This window comes from Hyperolius riggenbachi, chromosome 7, assembly GCF_040937935.1.
Source record: "Hyperolius riggenbachi isolate aHypRig1 chromosome 7, aHypRig1.pri, whole genome shotgun sequence".
Lineage (NCBI taxonomy): Eukaryota > Metazoa > Chordata > Amphibia > Anura > Hyperoliidae > Hyperolius > Hyperolius riggenbachi.
The window spans coordinates 128,659,607-128,681,086 of record NC_090652.1 but is presented as its reverse complement, the minus strand read 5'-3'; the positions used below and the strand labels follow the sequence as shown (position 1 = coordinate 128,681,086).

Sequence of the window (21,480 nt, the reverse complement as noted above, 5' to 3'; positions counted from 1 at the left end):
CTTTCTTGGTCCAGGCCCCTAAAAAGTACAGGGCATTAGGGAACAAAGCAGTGAGGGGGAGATTTAATTTAAAGTGGATCTTTACTCAACTTGTTTACCTGCCTTTTTGACAAACAGAGTATTTATAGGTAGGTCAATAAAACCTAATTAAACCTTTCCCAGGCTCAAGTTGCTGAGGAAGTGGCTGATCTCAGCATCCATAGTATATCCAACCACAAGAAGCTGCTCCCAGCCAGCCTCCTCATGTGATGCTGCAGCTACCCTCTTCTGGTTAGTGCCCACGGTCTTCTGTACGCTACAGGGCAGCAGATGTGAGGGGCCCCTAAAGACAGAATTACTGGTATATTATAGACCAGGATAGTAAGGCTGCTCTTATGCTACTATACTGACCTATATCTACTTAGCTAACTTGAGGAATGGGTACATCTTTTTGAACACACTAGATGGTTAAAGTTCACTAAGTAAATTCATGAGTATTTACCATTTAAAATTGACTGCACACACAGGAAGGCAGCAACCAAACATATCAACAACTTTCATAGGAAGGTCCAAGCCACTGGATGACTTGTGGAGACAGACTCCTAGGTCTGCGGCCCCTACAACAAAGAAGGAAAAACATATACCATTAGGTTGTACTTTGTTTTGGATAATACAAATTCATATCTTATTCAGGTGTTTCTCTTAAAATTATTGATAAACAGTGCTGTCACTTCTCTAAAGTAATATGTCCAGGTTACCAAAAACAATTAAAAAATACAGGTGAGCAGAGGTGTGACATGACTGCTATTCTGATTGTACAGCACCTGGAATAATATTTGCTATGGTATAATATCTACACTACAGTATTCTGATTCAGTCTGTAAACCACTACAGAACTGACCTAAAGCAGCAACATACTCTTCATATACAATGTTCTCAAATATCAATGTATGTTGAACCTCTCCTCCCATTTAATCTGGCTTTCTTTTTGTTCCCTTCTTTGTGCAGTGTTCCTTCCTATACAAACTAAAATTATGCCTTCTTGTGAAGTACAATACACTTATTTTCATGGACAGTTCTAAATACTTATGGTCCTTGTCTCTCGAACAAAAGCACATCATTTAGTTATGGCGGTGGCAGCGCTTGGGGGGCAGCCCACACTTCTTAGCCTCTCCCCCCCCCCCCCCCAGGGGGGCGGCTACAGGGTCTCTGAGCAGTGAGGGTGCTTGGAGTGCTCTGTTGGCCCCCCTTTTCCTGGGATCCTGGGGGGGGGGCCTCCATGTGGCTATCCTGGATAAGTGCTAAATGCTGTGCAGACTGATCCCCCGCAGGGCAAAAATTTTGCGGTGAGTTAGTTGGCAAAACCCTCCAAGTCAAAACTAAGCAGTCAGTCGAGGAGTTGGAGCAATTTTGTGGAGTTGGATGATTTTTCCCCCTGCCAGGGGAACACAAATCAAACTATTAAACTTTAAATGACAACTGTAGTGAGAAGGATAAGGAGGCTGCCATATTTATTTCCTGTTAAACAATACCAGTTGTCTAGCAGCCCTACTGATCTATGTGCCTCCAGTAGTGTCTGAATAACACCAGAAACAAGCATGCAGACAATCTTGTCAGATCTGACAACGTCAGAAACACCTGATCTGCGGCATACATGTTCGAGGGCTATGGTTAAAAGTATTAGAGACAGAATAAGCAGGATAGCCAGACAACTGGTACTGCTTAAAAGAAGATAAATATGGCAGCCTCTATATTCCTCTCGCTACAGTTGTCCTTTAAAGACCCATCACACTACACAGGCCAATGAGGGAGAATGACTGTGGTTAACTAATGCGGTTCATGCAATTCTGATGCATGAACCATGGAACTAAGGTCTAATGTGAGTTGGTGTTAAACATTTCTCTAGTCTGTTGACCTGAAGCCACTTGATAGGTCTGTAGAGGAAATATGAGAATAGCCTTTGACTTCCATTGAGCAGCTCCTGCTTTATAAACTTCCGATTCACAAGGGCTGTTATGAACTGATGGGATAAATTGTGATGAAACAGACTCAAAACATTTTGCAATCATTTATTTTGGTAACCTCAGTTTTATCAAATATGGAAAATGTATTGACCTGTTAAACTCATATTCCATAGGAGTAGCTGGATACATGTGGACATAGGACAATACACCAGAAAACCTTTAGGTTTAAAATGTGAGATTTTTTTATATACAGTATTTATTCAATTACATCAGAGCATTGTCTATGAAGCACTTTGGGTCAGTAGTGCAGAGGTGTAACATGGGTAGGAGGCTCTATACTTACAGCCTTACTGCAAAACAATCAAGCAGTGGCTCAACCAACTACAAGGTTATTTCATGGGTGTTTGGTCCCAATTATGTAACACGACACTAGAGAAGACAATAAAGTTGTGATTTGTAGGACAATAGAGATTACCCAAGATTCCTGCAAACCTGTCCTCAATTCCATACAAATTGTCAGCTATAGGGTGGTAAAAATTTGCAAACCTACCTTTGGTCACCTTGGAACACAGAGAGTTGCAGGAAAATTATTGGTTGTGGGATTGCAGCTGGGTGTATACACAGGCAGTAGGGACTTTTTTTTAAAAGAGGAACTCCAGTGAAAATGTAATTAAAAAAAGTGCTTCATTTTTACAATAATTATGTGTACATAATTTAGTCCTTGTTTGCCTATTGTAAAAGCTTTCCTCTCCCTGATTTACATTCTGACATTTATCACGTGGTGACATTTTTACTGCTGTCACTGGAAGTAGCTGCTCCTTGCTTTTTTTGGCAGTTGGATGCAGCTGTAAACAGCTATTTCCCACAATGCAACAAGGTTCACAGACAGGAAACTGCCAGGACTACGGCCCTCACGGTTTTCATACAGAGACCCCTGATGATCTGTTTGTGAAAAGGAATATACTTCTCATGTATAAAAGGGTATCAGCTACTGATAGGGATGAAGTTCAATTCTTGGTCACGGTTTCTCTTTAATAAATGAAGGCTTTCCTATCTGCAGACATCAGTTAGGCCCGATTTCCACTAGGGTGCCCTCGCCAATTTCTGAGTTGGACGCGGCACCTGTGCTGATGGGAATTTGCATCCAATTAGCTCTAGCCGTGCCATGCAGGCTCTGGGTAATGGCATGCGTAATGAAAAATTATACTGCATGCCATGTTTTTTCCCCCTGCACACAAATTCGGATGCAGCCTATTGATTTCAATAGGCTGTAAAATCGCATCTGAATTTGTGCACATGGAAAATTCTCACAAGTGGAAACAGGCCCCAAATCCAGGATCAAATGTTTTTTGATGCCCCCAAATGTTCTCCAGGGTCATTCAATAACGCAAAACTATTATCACTTTGCCTTCTTTCCCTTTAAACATACAATCGAGCTTAGAGGAATAAAACACAAATGTTCATAAACCTGATTGGATATTTAATGTAAAAACAAAATTAGAAAAAAAAAAGGTTTCTTGAATACATGGGGTCCTATATATATATATATATATATATATATATATATATATATATATATATATATATATATATATATATATTAAAAAAAGAAATCTCTTGCTTGAACCTTTACTTCCCAGTCCACAGGTCTAGATAGCTAAATAGTGCATACAAGTTTTCTTACCTAGTAATACTGGATAGTCCTCAGCTTCCAGCCAGGGTGTACAGATCTGAATGTTCTGAAGCTGCAACTCTTTTATTAACTTGCAGTAATACTCTTTCAGAGGTCCTTTTCCTAAAAAGAAATTGCAACTTTATAAAACAACTAAACTGCACTGAAATGTTAAAGGGATACTTAAAGAGAATCTGAAGCGAGTATAAAACTCGCTTCTTCTCTTATATTCAGCAGGCGCATGTGTGCCCCTGCTAAACCGCCGCTATCGCGCCGCACAACGGGGGTCCCTTTCCCCTCCGTCCTCGCCGGGGATCTCTTCTGCATTGAGGCATGGCTTACGGGCTATAGCCCTGCCTCACGCGCGAGTCTTACTTCACTGAGAGGGGCGGGGGAGAGGCGGCGATGCGCAGCTGATAGACGCGCTGTGAGGCAGGGCTGCAGCCGTTAGCCCTGCCTCTAGGAGCAGCAAAATCTACAACCAATTTGGTTGTTGTTTTTGCGGGGGGGGGGGATTGGGGGGTTAGGAACCCCTGTTGTGCGGCGGGATAGCGGCGGTTTAGCAGGGGCACACATGCCCCTGCTGAATATAAGAGAAGAAGCGAGTTTTTTACTCGCTTCAGTGTCTCTTTAAAGAGACTGAAGTTTTATTATTTCCCTGCTTTTGTCATATAATCCTGTTCAGCATAAATGCCCCAGTGAAATCGCCGCATCCCTGCGGCAGATGGGTGATTTATAACAAAGGATTAGCCCTGCAGAGCTCCGAGGCTCACAGGGCTTCACTTCCTCAATGAGGCAGAGCTTCAGGCTGTAGCTCTGCCTCCCCTGCAGTCAATCTCTGCGGATCGCCGCCCCTCTGTCGTCTTTCACTAAAAGGGGCGGGGAGGAGGTGGAGATTGATTGCGGAGAGGCTGAGCTACAGCTCAAAAGCTCAGCCTATCCAGGAAGAGAAGCCCTGCGAGCCAGGGCAGCACAATCTGCGACCAGCAAAGTCATAGAACTTTGCTGGTCTATAACACAGCAATAAATCACCCATCTGCCGCGGGGATGCGGAGATTTCACTGGGGCATTCATGCTGAACCGAAATATATGACAAAAGCAGGTGGAAAAAAGAGATTTCAGAGTCTCTAAGTCTGTCCAAAAAAAACAGTTGAACTTACCTGGGGCTTTTTGCAGCCCCCTGCAGTCATCCGGTGTTAACGCCATTTCAACGCTAGCTGACCGTGGCCAGTCAGAGGCTACTGCGCAGTAGTGATTTTCTCATACTACCCATAATGATGTTGTGTATAGGGTTGCCGTGGTATGATGTTATACCGCGGTTTGATTGTGCATGGTAATCATACCATGCACAATCTCGTTATACCAGTTTCGGCGGGGGGGGGGGGGGGACGCACCGGCGGGGATGCGATGCAATAGCGGGCACACAAACAGCGGCGGGGTGAAACAGATACTCGCTAGCCGTGGCTCCTGTGCGCATATCACTTCTTCCTCCTTCATGTTCTTGCATTCCAGCTACCTGGATGTAGCTTGTATCTAGAAATGGAGGTTCTGGGCAGTGTCCACAGTCCCCTTTTTCTTTAGCTATACCTTGAAAGTGCTGTAACTCACTGCTCACTAGTAATATGGACAGCGAGGGACCTGAAGGACCACAGAGGGCTGGAACAAGCCCCAGGTAACTCAAACTAAGCGCCTTTGGGTCACTTAAAGTACCCCTGAACCGAGGTAAAATCTTTTAAATAAAACCCATGGTTGGATGGATTACCACCTTTGCAGAAGTTGCCTGGCACTACTCATTGCAGTCAGGGTCCTCCGATTACCAATCTCAGAATCCTCCAGTCGAATATGAAAACCAGGAATGGGGGGGTAGCAATGGCAAGTGAATCAGAACTGCACATGAGCAACTTTGAGTACAGAGTAAGCAAGTGATCTCCTTTCACTACGCAGGCACAGCTCAAAACACTTTAGAATAGCTGTGCCACTCTGAACTTTTGGGTGGCGCAGGAGTAACGGAAAAGGGACAACCCCAATGGCAAGGAGCAGTGCCAGGCCTCTTCTGCAAAGGTAGTCTATCCCACCATGGGCTACATTTACAAGATTTTACTTCCCTTCAGTGGTACTTAAAGGGAACCTTAACTGCTGCGGAAAAATAAATTCACTTACCTGGGGGCTTTCCCAAGCCTCCTGCAGCCGTCCTGTGCCCGCGCCGGTCCTTCGGTGCCCTCCGGTCTCCCTCCGCCGCTAAGTTTCGATTTCGGACGACTGCCAGTCGTCCTGGGGCCTCTTCCGCATTCCTGGTCGTAAACTGCAGTAAAGCGCGTCCGCATGACGCGTTTGACGTCATGCGATGACGCGTTTGGCGTCATGCGGACGCGCTTTACTGCAGTTTACGACAAGGAATGCGGAAGAGGCCCCAGGACGACTGGCAGTCGTCCGAAATCGAAACTCAGCGGCGGAGGGAGACCGGAGGGCACCGAAGGACCGGCGCGGGCACAGGACGGCTGCAGGAGGCTTGGGAAAGCCCCCAGGTAAGTGAATTTATTTTTCCGCAGCAGTTAAGGTTCCCTTTAAAGGTTCCATTCAAGTACTGAACAGAAGATACTTTATTACTGGTGGACAAAGCAAACACAAACTTATACAGAATGTATCTACATTATAATGAATGCACAACTACATAAGACACTAGTAAATAAAATTCTACCTGTGATAACACAAACAAGAGAGGGAAGGTTGCAACCACTTTTAATAAATTCATCATAATCTGAAAAAAAAAAAAAAAAGACAATATTAATGGTGTGGAAATGGTTATTTAGGGGGGAAAAAAACAGGTAAATATTCTACAGAATGCATAAGACAGAAGACATAAATGTGCCGGATGGGTCCCAGACTATCTTCTCTAGAAGGATAAAGGGGAAAGATAAAATGCGTTAACAAATAAAATGAAAAAAGTGAGGTGGCTTATGTCAAGAACCGGCCCGCGACACCCCTGCGTATACGGTTTCCGACTGCGGGTTTGACCAGATCGAGAGGGGAAGCAGCCTTAGTCAAGCTAAAACAAGGCTGTGACCCCTCTGAACGCTCCTTACTGCCACCACTAGCTGTTGCTAGAAATGTCCACTCTGCGGTCGAGTGCTCATGCAATCCGCGTTTTCGTAATCGGGTCAGCTTTGCGCTTAGGCCGAATACGGGAACGCCACACACGCACAATTGCAATCTTACACTGTAGCGAAGCAAAACCTCTAACAGTCGTTCCGAACGATACGGTTAGCCACTCTGCTGTCGAGCTACTCGCACTGGCGTTTTCGTACGTTGGGTCAGCTGCGTGCTTTAGGCCAACGTATGACAAACGCCCCACACACAATGCAATCACAATCTTATACAGTAGGGTTGCTCAAACATACAATTAGGCATGGACTTATACAGTTGCACTTCAGTCTCTTCTAGGCTATGAGTGTTAGTTTAGTACAGCAGAAGTCAAGCTTATTAAATAACAATTTAAAATTCCAGGAAAAAAGTGGAACAATGCAGAAAATAATATATACACAAAAGATTACAAAAAACAAAATTAACATTACAGAGTTAAAAACCAAAGTTACACACAAGGACAGTTGCGTAAAATAAACGGGGAAGAAAAAAACGTTACCAGCGTAGGTTAGAACGTTGTTTGACGGGAGGATACTGTTTTTCGACCAGGAGTCAAGATCAGCCCTAGCTATGCGCTACCTCCAGGAGAAGATCCCTGTGACTGTCCTGGACCAACTTAAATAGTCCGAAGTGTCCCCTGGGGCATTTAATGTCTGGCCCCCAGGAACTAATCTCCTAGATGGTGACATCACAGAACGCTTGTCATCCTTCCTGTGATATGCGAACTTCAAAGGGTTCCTGTTTTAGGTTTTTGAAGGTTGCAGATTTCAACAGGTAAGATTGTATCCTAACAGACATCAAAAGGCTTCTCTACTCCAGGTAAAAACTTGATTAAGGCTTCCTCAACAGTCCAGCCTCAGTCCTGATTTGTCTAGTGGGACAAGGGGGCTGGATACATGAATACAAAGATCAAAGCAATGCAAAACCTTTGCACGATGCCAGACAAAAGGAGATTGTTTCAGCAAGGCTTGGTGTACAGAGGCGCCAGAGTAGAATAAAAACGTTTAAAAACAGTCTAAAAGAGTTTTTTTTATTGAACTCCACTTAGTGCAATGCGTTTCGCAAGTGTGGTCCTGCTTCATCAGGCAAACAGGAGTACAACTCAATGGGTCTAAATGCAGAAGTGAGCGCCTCACTTCTGCATTTAGACCCATTGAGTTATACTCCTGTTTGCCTGTTGAAGCAGGACCACACCTGCGAAACGCGTTGCACTAAGTGGAGTTCAATAAAAAAAAATGTTTGTATTGATATATTGTGACTCAACTGAGTTTTACATTTTCGAGGGAGGTAAGTCCACCTGAACATCCCCCTCTTTTAGATGGTTTTTAAACGTTTTTATTCTGCTCTGGCACCTCTGTACACCAAGCCTTGCTGAAATCTCGATTCCACCCTCGGTGGAGGGGTGCTACCCCGTTCCCTATCTACAGAGAGCGACATCTTAAAAACCTGAGTGGGGTCAGGTTCTAATACTCCCCACCTGCACTTGAAGTGGTTGACTATGGGTAACCCATGTTTGGGAGTATATCTAAATATTTTGCTTTTAACCACAACCAACTTAACAATACCACACCATATTGGGCTCTCGATTTCTCTTTGTTCTTCCAAGCAAAAAGGGATCGTTACCTAATTACCTGTATCCTTGATGGCCAGAGGAACTGTATGCTAATGTCCAAGCTCCCTGCTTCCAGAGGAATTTAATGCAAACATAGATCTATTGACACATAAGTAAATCCATTCAGAAGTTCCTGCTCTCCTGTTCACAAATGTACTATATACAATTAGTAGCGTCCCCTAAAGCCAGACTTGCTTGTAGCAGGCATACACATCTGAATTACACAGCAGACAGGAAAATGAAAAAATATGGCTTCTTTGCGATACCATACGGCGGCTATATTCTGCATATTACCGTACATATCATCCTCACCCCAATATATCCTCGCAGCTTACCTCGATGAAGACATATTCACGTATTAATAGAATTTTATTGAACTGGCAACGCGTTTCATGGGTGCATACCCACTTCCTCAGGCCAAATAGCAGTGCCTAATAGTGCTAATAGTGTTTGCAGCCACAAATAAGACGCCTCTGTGGCTACAAGCACTATTAGGCACTGCTATTTGGCCTAAGGAAGTGGGTATGCACCCACGAAACACGTTGCCAGTGCAATAAAATTCTATTAATACGCAAATTTGCCTTCATTGAGGTAAGCCACCTCACTTTTTTCATTTTATTTGTTTTTAACGCATTTTATCTTCTCTGGGCGCCTCTTTCCCCTTTATCCTGTGCCTTCACCCTCCTTTTGGAGTTGGGGTCAACCCTCTTTGACCAATTTAGGTCATTTGAGTGTTGCTTTTTATCAAGAGTGTGACCATCACCAGCTCCGTCTGGTCACCCGAGTGGAGTCGGGATCAAACATCTCCACCTGCTGCTAGTGGTTGGTTGCCCTTCTGCAACCCACCTTTGTGAATATAATCCATCCGTATATTTTACATACTTCTGGTACTGTGACATACTGAACCATTTGGGCTCCTGTTGTCTCTGTTTTCTTTCTGCAGGGTGCAATTTTTATTATCCCTACTTGTTTGTCCAACTTCTCTAGAACAATGTATTGCAAAATGATAGCATATAACATAACTAATATCTGCATTGCCCAAGCTGCTCATTTGGCTGTAAAGCTGCTAAAAATTGTGATACCTTCAGCTGACAAGATGCTTTCTTTCATGTGCAGCTCCTCCCCACCCCTAAGTCATTGCTGTGGTATAGGCTGCTCATTTAAAGTGAGATGGAACTCCCACTAGAAAGCTCTTGTACCTATTGCCAAGTACAAGAATAATAGTTTTAAATAAATAGTCCCCCTCGGACCCCCAAAAATAAAATTCTCTTTTTATATATATTCATAGTATTACCTGGTTGATCCTACTCTTAGTACCTGGCAACAGGAGGATGCTGGGCTGGCAAGAGTTCTCTGCACAGAATCGTTTTATTCCTCCCAGCCTCCTCCCTGCTGGTGACATATTGCAATGGCTATGCAGCTTTCACTGGCCCAAACACAGTCACAAAGACTGACCGTGTGCTTGCGCCAGTGAAAGCTGTGCAGTTTGCTTCAATTACTAGTGTAAGCCCCTGCCACAGTGCTGCATCACTACCAGAGAGGCGTGTGAGGTTGCTGGGCAGAGAGCTTCTGCCTGCCTGCCAATTTGCTCTTGCCAGTTACTAAGAGCAGGATCAACTAGGTAATACTATATATATATATATATATATATATATATATATATATATATATATATATATATATATATATATATATATATATATATATATATATATATATATATATATATATATATATATATATATATATATATATATATATATAAAGAGATAGGCAGAGAGCAAGTATTTTAAAACTATTATTGTTGTGCCTAGCAATAGGTACAAGTGCACTCTAGAGGGAGTTCTATCGTGCTTAAACCCTTTCCAATCTTATGTCCGAAATGTGTCCAACATTGGCATCTTCCAGTGCAGACGCAGACATAGAAAAACATGGCACAGTGTCAGCCTCTTTCGCCTGAAGTGCCAGACTGAGTCCGATATGTGGATTCCACTCCAGGACCACGCTGTTTGGGTAATTACGCCTCCTTGCTGTAGTGCAAGGAGGTAGACACTCTACCAGATACCCACCACTCTGAACTCCCGCAATCGCCCCCTACCCAGACAGAAAAATGTAAGTACTGGAGGAAAGGCCTGTGAGTTATTAGTGGTCTTTTTATTTATTATGTAACTATCACACTACCGAATGGGAGGTACTGGTAATAAATAACAATTGCACAATGCCCAAACAGGGCTAGACCATAAGTACCAGAAACTTGGTCAATAGTAGACCTATCCCATGTTACACAACACATGTTGTTGTGTACATGGGATAGGTCTACTATTGACCAAGTTTCTGGTACTTATGGTCTAGCCCTGTTTGGGTATTTATTATGTAAGGCATCGTTTTTATCCTCAATCACAGGTGCATTCACACAACTGCAATTAACTGACTGCCATTTCACTATCCAAGTAAAGGTAGATACATTTTGTAACCATTTAAATTTACAATCTTAAATAAATTTACAGGTTTGTAGTATCACCATTCTCTAGCTCTGGAGAACTGTGGTGCATTAGACCCATACTGTGCTCCCCTAATATGTTAAAGAACAAGACACAAACAAAAAAATGCACATACAAAAATACTATTGAGAGTCACTGAATAGCATACCTTGCAGGGCTCTAAGTAATACACTAAAGTCTTCATCCTCTAAAAAAAAAAAACAAAAAAAAAAAAAAGTTAATTCGGTAAAAGATTAGTACTAGTTTGACAAAATGTAATGATAAAGAGAAGATTATGCAGTTTTGCTGCTTGATAAGGAAAGATAAGCAGTGCAGTACAATTAAGGTGGCCATACACTGGTCGATTTGCCATCAGATTCGACCAACAGACAGATCCCTATCTGATCGAATCTGATCAGAGAGGGATCGTATGGCTACCTTTACTGCAAACAGATTGTGAACCGATTTCAGCCTGAAACCGTTCACAATCTGTTGTGCTGGTGGTGGTGCTGCTGCTGCCGCCGCTCCCCCCGCCCCCCCCCCCCCCCCCGCCGCATACATTACCTGCTCCGCCGGCACGACTCCCGGGTCTCTCTCCGCTCTTCTCCGTCTCCGCTCTGGTCTCCGGCATGCTTCACTTCTTCCTGCCCGGCAGGAAGTTTAAACAGTAGAGCGCCCTCTACTGTTTAAACTTCCTGCCGGGCAGGAAGAAGTGAAGGCATGCCGGAGACCAGAGCGGAGACGAGCGGGGGCAGTTGCGCCGGCGGAGCAGGTAATGTATGCGGCTCTATTGCGTTCGTCGTCGGGCACTCGAACGCCGCTAGCGATGCGCTCTTTACCCGCGGGCGATCGACGGTTATTTTCCGCACGCCGCGATCGACGGGATCGGACGAAATGGATCGAAATTCGGCGTGTGGCGCGAACGATTGGCAGCAGATTCGATCCCAGTGATCGAATCTGCTGTCGAAACGGCTGTAAATCGGGCCAGTGTATGGCCAGCTTTACTATGACACCTGGTGAGATTGTCAGGAGTTTCCCTGAAATAACACTGCATAACAATAGACGGTTGGTCCCAAGATGACTTTTTACAGGTGCAGCTCTTTATGAAGAGAGTATAACAATTCTCTTGCACACTCAGATCACTCACAGGTTCCAAATGCAGAAAACAACAGATTTAAAAGATTTTAAAGGTGCCCATTAGCATTTTCAAACAAAATATTTCATTTGGAAACCCGCACCCATCATGCAGAGCAGCGCAGGGAGCGTTTTTATAGTTACCTGTTCCGGACACTGGACTGGCTTCTCCTCTTCATTTACGCTCGGCACTCCTGGCATCCTCTTCTGACATCCGATCACATGTTATAAGGTGTCTGAAGAAAAAATAAAAACAGATACCAAAGGAGATGGTCTCCTCACGGTCCCCATATTCCACTGCAGGGAGACTGCTCTCTTCCGCTTCTGGTGGGCTTCGGGAGTCTTCGGAAACACTTGGGCTTCGCTCCATACTGTGCAAGCACCATCTCTAGTGCATGCACAGTGCAGAGCCCCCCCAGAGTGCTCCTGAAGACTTCCAAATGCCTCCCGTGGCAGTAGATTTGAACCAGGAATCCAGCGCTGGAATGTGGTGACCGTGAGGAGAACGGGAAGGCTCTATAGGACCCAGAGCCTTCCATGTCCTTAGGGAAGTATCTGTTTTTCTATTTTTACTTTAGATTCTCTATAAGAGTCTCTTCCATCACCGGGTGGTGCTACACCACTGACACCATCTTCTGAGCCCCGATCACATCTAATAACGTGACTGAAAGTCAGAAAAGGATGCTGCATAGCGCGCCAGTCTAGGGAAGGCACACTTCCCCAGCGGCAGAAAAAATTTGGCCAGCCAAATAACGTTTTACAAGGGCTTTTAACATCCTCCCACGATCCGCTGATAAGATCAATCTAAAATCCAAGTCACATTACAGTCATATTGATAAATGGTTTAGGGCTCTTTCACACTAGAGGCTGCAGTAAAAAAGGCTGAAAGTCAGCTTTTTGCTTAACGCCAATACATAGCGTTTTCAAAGCGTTTTACAGCTCATATGAAAACATATAAAAATAAGTGAACAAGTCAGCTGTAAAACGCTTTGAAAACGCTGAAGTTGGCGTTTTCCATTGACTATCATTGAAACGCCAACAGCCAACTTCGGCTGTAAACAGCCCTGAAAAAGCTCCTGGGAGCGTTGAAACGCAACGCTCCAAAACGCTGAGTTAGATGTGAAAGGTAAAATGAAAGTCTATGGACTTTCATTTTACCTTAGAAAACGCCAACTTCGGCTGTGGCGTTAAAACGCCGAAAAAGTCCTCTGGTGTGAAAGGGCCCTTAGAAAAATGTAATTGATCACAAGTTGGAAGTCTAAAGCTTCGTACACACACACTTGACAAAAGTTGGCTGAGGCAACCAATAACCACCAGAGCTCCACCCCCCCACATAGCATCAGAACGTGACGTCAGCTAGAGGATGGGCTCCCGATACCCGACAGGCAACACCCATTAAAAGGTGTGTACGCACCTTAACTGAATGCAAGCTTACACACCCCAGCCCTACAAGTATACATACTAAATAATAACATACATACTGTATGTACAGCTTCCAAAAGGACAGGTGATATTGGGACTATATTTAACAGCATAACTGGGGCATAAAATCATTACAGAAAGATGTAAACATATGCACCACCTTAGTCCTTATGTCTAAAGAACTGGTAGCTTGCCTGAGATCCAGCCTGAAAAACATAATACATTACCTGTCCAGCTCGTGCTGCTGATTAACAGTGCAGGTCTTTCTTCATTATAACGAACACCGTTCTTTGTATTTAAATGTGTGAATGCAGATTTTTCAATTTCTACCGTCTCATGATCTGATCTAGACATAAAAAAATATTTAGAGCTCCAGTAAAAACACAAATACTGTATGGTAAGAAGTAGGATATCTCTATACATTGTTATCTAAGATCTTCATAAGTCAAAATGAACAAGCTGACATCATTGCATTCCAGCAGTTCTGGAGGTATGTTTTGGGTTTGAAGGATAACAAAGGATTATTTGCATATTCAGCAGTGATGCATTGTGGGAGACATATGCTCACTCCAACTTTAATAATCGTAAACACCGAAGGGTTGACTCACTATAACAAATAGCGTGCCTTAACAGAGTTAATACGCCTTATCAGAGTTAACAAGTCTTATCAGAGAAGCATTGCGAGCGCTACGAACTTATGCCTGCTGATTGGCAATGAAGAGAGCTTCACTCGTCCTGCCCTGAGCCCCTGCGGGTCCAATCACTTTAAAGGACATTATCCCCGCACTTTGATTGGCCCAATAGGCTTCCTGTCATTGAGCCAATCAAAGTGCTGGGATAATGTCCTTCAAAGTGATTGGACCCGCAGGGGCTCAGGGCAGGATGAGTGGAGTGCTCATCATTGCCAATCAGCAGGCATAAATTCGTAGCGCTCGCAATGCTTCTCTGATAAGGTGTGTTAACTCTAATAAGGCATGCTATTTGTTAGAGAATCAACCCCCTTCTGTTTTAAGTAAACTTGCGGCACTGAAATGCACCACCAGTGCAACGCTCACAGTGCGGCCGATGTGGTATAACGTGTGTAGCATCATAATGCACTGCATGCAAAGTGTTACCACTAAAGTGCATGTTAACAGTGAAGCATACTTTTCATTGACTGTATGTTTCATCAAATATGACGCAACCTGCAGATAAAGTGATGTGCTGTTTTCCCATTCCATTGTGTTGCTGCTGTTACTGGGAACACAGCACAACTCCCACGCTGCACTTAGGCTAGGTCCACAGTGAGTGCTGCGTTACCTGTAACAGAAGGAACACAATGGAATAGAAAAGTGGTGCGGCACGTTATCCCCAACAAAATGTATGCTTCACAGTCACTGAACACACACGTTTCTGGTAATACACTGCATGCAGTGCGTTGGGATGCTGCAGGCAGTTATACAACACCGGCCGCACTGTGAACGTGGCATAGGTGGTGCATTGCAGTGCATCAAGCCGAGTTATAACACGGCCATTACACCGCACCACTGTGAACATAGCCTAATGAGTTTTACTTAAAGAGAACCTGTACTGAGTAAAAATATTTAAAATAAACACATAAGGTAACTTCAAATGAACATTCCATAGTTACCTTGCCATCAGTTCCTCTCAGAAGCTCACCATTTTCTTCTGACAATAATCCCTTTCAGTTCTGACAACATTTTGTCAGAACTGAAATATCAGTTGCTGTCAGTTATAGCTGAGAGGAAAACTGATGTATCAGGTAAAGTTTATGTTTCCCTATGACTCAAGTGGGCGATGTTACAGTTTAACTGTGTGCTGACTAGGAAGCTGTTATGTGTAATGGCCATTTTCAAAATGGAGGACAGAAAATTCCCTTGATCACAGTGAACAAACAGGACGTGGGACAGGAGAAAGACACCGAGGAGTAGACTACATGAAAGGTAAGTATGACTTGTGTATGCTTATTTTGACTTTTAATTTTCAGTTCAGGTTTTCTTTAAGTAACATGAAGAGCTTTTTACTTTCCTATATCTTCATGGGACAATGAGTTAGGCTAAGCTTGTTTAACATTACAGCCCTTGAGTTTACTACACAGGCTCTGACCACAGTAATATAACTATAAGACTAAAAAAAATAGCTGCTGGAGTCCACATTCGCAGACCTTGGCAGCCATTTTTTGTAGTCCTATAGTAACTGCTGTACAACTACAGAAATTGGCCCCCAAAGTCCCACCCAGTTGGGAAGACGGAACTTCAGACAGACATGGGGGGAGCATTCTAATAGCAACCACCACCGTGGCAGCAGCAGCCACCAATTAGCAGCCCCCACTGTGACAGCAGAAGCAATCAATTAGCAGTCACCATAGTACCAGCAGCAGCCATCAATTAGCAGCCACCACTGAACAAGCAGCAGATGCCACTGTGCCAGCAGCAGCAACCAAGTAGCAGTGCCACTTATTGGCAGCCACCACTTTGTCTTCATCAGTAGTAGCCACTGATTAGCATCCACCACTGCTCACTGCTCCAGCAGCATTGTGTCACAGACATATGAACACTGATGGAGCAAGAATCTAAAGTTTCCAATGCAGCAGTAATACATAGATCACATGTTCCCCTACTCAATCATGCAGCAAAATCCATGATTTTTTTATCTTGTCCATTTATTAAACTTACTTATGTTTAAATTGATCATAGTCTTTAGCCAGCTTCATAAACAACTGATGCCGAAGTTCAACTGGAGTCTCTTTAAATACTGAAGCCGGTTTATCATACAGAGTAATGGCACTGCAACAAAAATGTGGTATATGTAAGGTTACACAAAATGTATTTAATGCAGGATTACAGTCAAAATTGGCATAATGTACAATAAAAACATGTTTCCTGGCAATATAAATACGGTAGTTATCCTGCCTGCCTTTGTCTCAAAGTATTGTCACCTATAAAAAAGGGGGCAGGGAAATTTGTGTTTCTCATAGCTTTGCAAGTAAGAAAAGCAGTCTTCAGCTCTCACCAGCAACTAATCAACCACTTAGATAAGTGGCTGGATAGTGTAATGGTTAAGGGTTCTGCCTCTGACACAGGAGACAAGGGTCCGAATCTCGGCTCTGCCTGTTCAGTAAGCCAGCACCTTTTCTGTAGGAGACCTTAGGCAAGTCTCCCTAACACTGCTACTGCCTATAGTGGCTGCAGCTCTGGCGCTTTGAGTCCGCCAGGAGAAAAGCGTGATATAAATGTTATTTGTCTTTGTCTAGATAAGAACTGCACTTTGCTTACTTCAATCTTATCTTCTGCTGTCCTGCACAGCACAATAAAGTGCCATGCAGTTTACAACACCTCATGTAATAAGGCTCTAAAGTTGCCCATTGGATTTGATAATTATATTTGAATCAAAAGAAAATCGGTGCAGCCCCAGTTGTAGGTGGGACCAATTTCGGGCTAAAATTGGTCGCATATATTAAATCGGACATGTAATAAAATATTGGGTCAACATGCTTGATCGGGTGTGAGGCGGTAATGGAATGTGATAATCGCAAACAAGGAATTTGACTGAAACCCCAGCATTGTCCCCCACAATTTTTTATGCCCCCAGTGCACCGTGTAGTGGTACTTTACTTTTCATGCTGCCCGCCAGTGTCTGACGTAGTATAGTACCGAACTCTGGCCCCACATGACTACCGGCATATAGTACATGGGGCAGGGGGGGGGGGACAAACATTATGGTGACAGCGGCTGGGGGTCGCGAGGCAGCATCTCAAGACAAATTCCCACAACATTTCATGCTGAAACTGCCTGCGGTTTATGGCGGCCAACAGATCTCTCTTCTATTAGAGGGATACGTCTCTTGGTCGACTGGTCACCAAAATCACTAGATGTATAAGTACCTTAACCTCTTGAGGGCCGCAGTGTTAAACCCCCCTAAGGACCAGGCAATTTTTCGTTAAACTGACCACTGCAGCTTTAAGGCCAAGCTGCAGGGCCGCACAACACAGCACATAAGTGATTCTTTCCCCCTTTTCTCCCCACCAAGAGCTCTCTGTTGGTGGGGTCTGATCGCCCCCCAGATGTTTGTTTGTTTGTTCCTATGTGTTTGGTTTTTTTTAATAAAAATGTGTTTTTTTTTTTCCTCAGCTGTAATCCCCCTCCCTTCCTCCCCCCGCCGGCTAATCCCCGTGATCAGCTGTCATAGGCTTCAGCCTATGACAGCCGATCACCTCTGTGTCTCTCTGTGGCTAATCGCAGCGCTGTACATCTAAATAGACGGCGATTACGCCGTCTAACAGTCTCCCGAGCGGCTATTACTGAAGGCAGAGCTCAGCTTCGCCCACCAAGTAGGAGATGCGCGTGCACCGTGCGCGCGATCTCTTGCAAAACACAGCCCCAGGACTTTACGCCATTCGGCGTTAGGCGGTCCTGGGGCTGCCGCCGCGGCCACCCCCATCGGCGTGACGCGGTCGGGAAAAGGTTAATGCTGGGCATACAAGGTTCGTTTCTGGTGCCCGATTCTCATCTCAATCGTTTTTGCCGCTAGATTCTGCAGTCGATTCTCTTATCTTCCACTCGTTTTTCTTATCTTTTTCCATTCACTTCTATCAGAAATCGAGCGGCGAAAGGATCGAAAGGGAGATCGGACATGTCGGAAATTATCTATCGAACCATCTAATCACCTCAAAAACTAACCGTGTATTCCCAACATTAGACTAAGTAATGAATCTGAAATACTGTTTGTCAAAAGCCCTTGTGATGAACAGAGATATAGTAGAGTTCGGGCAGATTTGCCTATTGAACAATGCCTACCTTTGTCATCATACAACATTAGCTTTTCCCCATCAACCTTGTTTGCTACATTTCAAAAAAAGGAATTGTTCAGTCGTTCAGCAAGCTTACTTTATTCTCCAGTTGTGCAGCAAATCTTCTTTCATTGCATTTGTTACACAGAAGTTGTAATCTGACAATCGACCAAATATTTTTTCATACCTATAATGAAATACCCACATACATCAGAAAACATTAAAGTAGTATACACAAATGGAAACTTCATGGTAATTCCCTAGCACTCTATCGGCAGTGCTAGGGTCGCAGGATTGAGTCTTTGTCAGGACACAATCTGCATGTAGTTTTTATATCATCCATATGTTTACATTGATTTCCTCTAAAATCCCCAAAATATTCTAATTGGATCCCCACAAAATGGGCCCTAGACTTTTCTATGGACATAAGACTGGGACTACTGTAGGAATTACAGATGGGATATTCTCACGCATTATTCTCCATTGTACAGCAGGATATTTCTGTGTCACTACTCCCACAAGTCCTATTCAGTTATATAAACACCATACCTTGAATTAATAAAGGTCAGATAAGCTATTAAACTGGACTATGTAAAATGAAAGCTACAGATGTGCTATAAACAAGGGGCTTTGGAAGCAGGTTTAGCCTACATGAGTATAAATACTTTGAATGGACCCACCCACTCACCTGAAATAATGGATTGTGGGCTGGCTTTCCGGGGAGATATATAATAGACAGGTTAGCTTATTAAACCTAAAGGAAAGCTTTAGGCCTCTTTCACATCAGGACGTTGCGTTTTAGGGGACGTTAAGGTCGCATAACTTGCCCCTAACGCAACGCCTGGTGGTGATAGAGGAGGACGTCAGAATGAGCCGCGTTATGCAGCTGAAAAGACTGCGGAGACCACGTGATCGGAACACTCCGCATCACGTGGTCCCACCAGCCAATCGGCGCACAAAGCGGATGCTCCAGGAAGAAATCCATTACGTCAGCAGTGCAGTGAATATTAATTAGCCATGTGGCTAATCACTGCGCATGTGCAAGCAGTCTAACGCGGCTAAAACCGCACATAACGCTCAGCATGCTGCAGTTTCATATAACGTACAGCGTTACAAATGTAACGCAACGTGGGCACTGTGAACAGTCCATCGATTTTTCATTACTGTGAGTTGGGCTGCGTTACAGGCTGCTCTAACGTGCGCCTGTAACGTCCCAATGTGAAAGCAGCCTTAGTGAGGAAAAAAAAAAAAAAGTTGAGATTTACTTACATGGGTCTTCTTCCAGCCCCCCCGCAGTCTATCAGGTCCCTCACTGTCCCCCGGTCCGCTCTGATGTGCCGCTGTCAGCTACAATAAAGTCCGCAACTGGCTCAGGCCGCGCACCTACTCAATCGCCCTCCCATAGCCGTGAGCGTAATGCACATGCACATTAGCATGTTTCAGGAAATGCGCTTACACAGAGCACTCCCAATTACAGGAGAGCCATCAAGGAGGCGAATATGGCCAGGACAGCACATGATGTGACAGTTGCATAATGCAACGGACCAGGAGGGACCTGACGGAATACAGGGACCTGGAAGAAGCCCCAGGTAAGTTAACCTCAACTTTGTGTCCCCACTTAAGATTTCCTGTAAGCAATCTGCCAGGGGATGGTGAAATGTTATTTTCTGCTCTGTGCAGCAATTACACATACAGGAGAATGAAAACCAGGGGCTTTTCTGTACAGCACTGGGGAACTCTCTATAGCACTATACTTAATGAATGCAAAGAAGTGAAATCTAAACTTCCTGGATAAATCAGAAACCCTAGTTAGCCGCAAAACTAAACTGAAAGTTTTTTTTTTATAAAATTGACGAACAAAAATCTGTTGTTTATGAAAGAAAAGAGTTTATCTTTAAAGGACAACCGAGGTGACATGTGACATGATGAGAGAGATATGTGCATGTACAGTGCCAAGAACAGAAATTACTATGCTGTGTTTCTTTCTTCTCTGCCTGAAAGAGTTAAACCTCAGGTATTAACGTGACAGTTTCTGTCCGGGTCGGGACTGGGTCAGACTATAGCGTAACCCTCATTGATAAGGGAATGCAGCCATAAACCACTTTCCTGTCAGTAAATGGCTTCTGAGAGCAGGATAGAGATAAAAGTTCAATAATTCATAGATTTTAGCTCTGGCATACTTCAATACATGTTTCATTGAGCAGAAACAGTAAAAATGTAAAAACTAGATTTAAATATAAATTAAATCTGCAGGATATCTAAAAAAAAAAAGTCATTTTTAGCAGACGGAGGATAGATACAATTGTTTATCTCATCAGTTCATTTTCACCTCGGATGTCCTTTACGGAATGTGTGCATGTTCTACACAGCACAGCACCATTCACTATAGTAAAGCTCTGTCTCCATTGGAAATATACTTACCATTTTGCAATGCGCACAAATGGATGTCTAGGTCCATTTGTCAGACTCATGATTGAGTATCCATAATTGTGCCAATCAATTATTAGCTTGCATCTCCTCAGACGACAAAAGAACCAGGTTACTGCAATGCTAGGTAAACCTGGAGGATTCTACCTTGAAGACAGAAACAGGTGAAACCTCTGAGAATTTGGACATTAAAGAGACAAAATTTTCAGCCTTATTTCTATCCTACGGTATAAGTACCTATACCTGTTCTAATGTGCTCTGGATTACTGCAGCCTTTTCTAGTTGCACTGTCTCTGTAACATATCTAATCTTCTTTTCTTTGTCAAGCTTTGTCGACCCAGAAAGGAACGCATTGCCTCTGCTGTGATAGGGAGAAGTTAGGCAGGCCCCCTCCACGCCCCCAGCAGGCTCTGTGTGTGTGCTTTGTTTATTAGTCACAGACAGCTCTCTGCTCTCAATTCCAGCTTGTCTGAAGGGGAAGGGAGCTGCCCATGCTGAGAAACTGTGAGAATCTCTGACTGGAGATATATATATATATATATATACACACACACACACACACACACACACACACACACACACACACACACACACACACACACACACACACACACACACACACACACACACACACACACACACACACACACAAACATCACTTCCTGGTTAGCGGCCATGTTTTTTGTTTGTAAACACTGCCTAAAACTGGCGATTAAATGTCAGGACCGCGGCAGGGAGTGGCAGAAACGGCAAAGAGGCATCCAGGAGATCACAGTGACTCCATTGGTATGCTTTTTATTGTACAAATCAGACAGTACAGATTCTCTTTCAAATGATTATACATTTATTCGTTGTGTAAG

At 43.8% G+C, this 21,480-nt stretch overlaps 1 protein-coding gene across 1 annotated transcript in view; it reads right to left on the bottom strand.

Annotated features, from left to right (window-relative positions):
- Positions 1-21,480, bottom strand: part of ALG1 (ALG1 chitobiosyldiphosphodolichol beta-mannosyltransferase) — a 38,009-nt gene that overhangs the window by 6,098 nt on the left and 10,431 nt on the right. Inside the window, exons 4-11 of the mRNA XM_068246829.1 lie at positions 20,615-20,763; positions 18,291-18,380; positions 16,080-16,190; positions 13,632-13,750; positions 11,018-11,056; positions 6,314-6,373; positions 3,628-3,738; positions 482-596 (exon numbers count right to left, since the gene is read on the bottom strand). Coding sequence (XP_068102930.1) covers positions 482-596; positions 3,628-3,738; positions 6,314-6,373; positions 11,018-11,056; positions 13,632-13,750; positions 16,080-16,190; positions 18,291-18,380; positions 20,615-20,763 — 794 coding nt within the window. The remainder of the gene's footprint in view (positions 1-481; positions 597-3,627; positions 3,739-6,313; positions 6,374-11,017; positions 11,057-13,631; positions 13,751-16,079; positions 16,191-18,290; positions 18,381-20,614; positions 20,764-21,480) is intronic.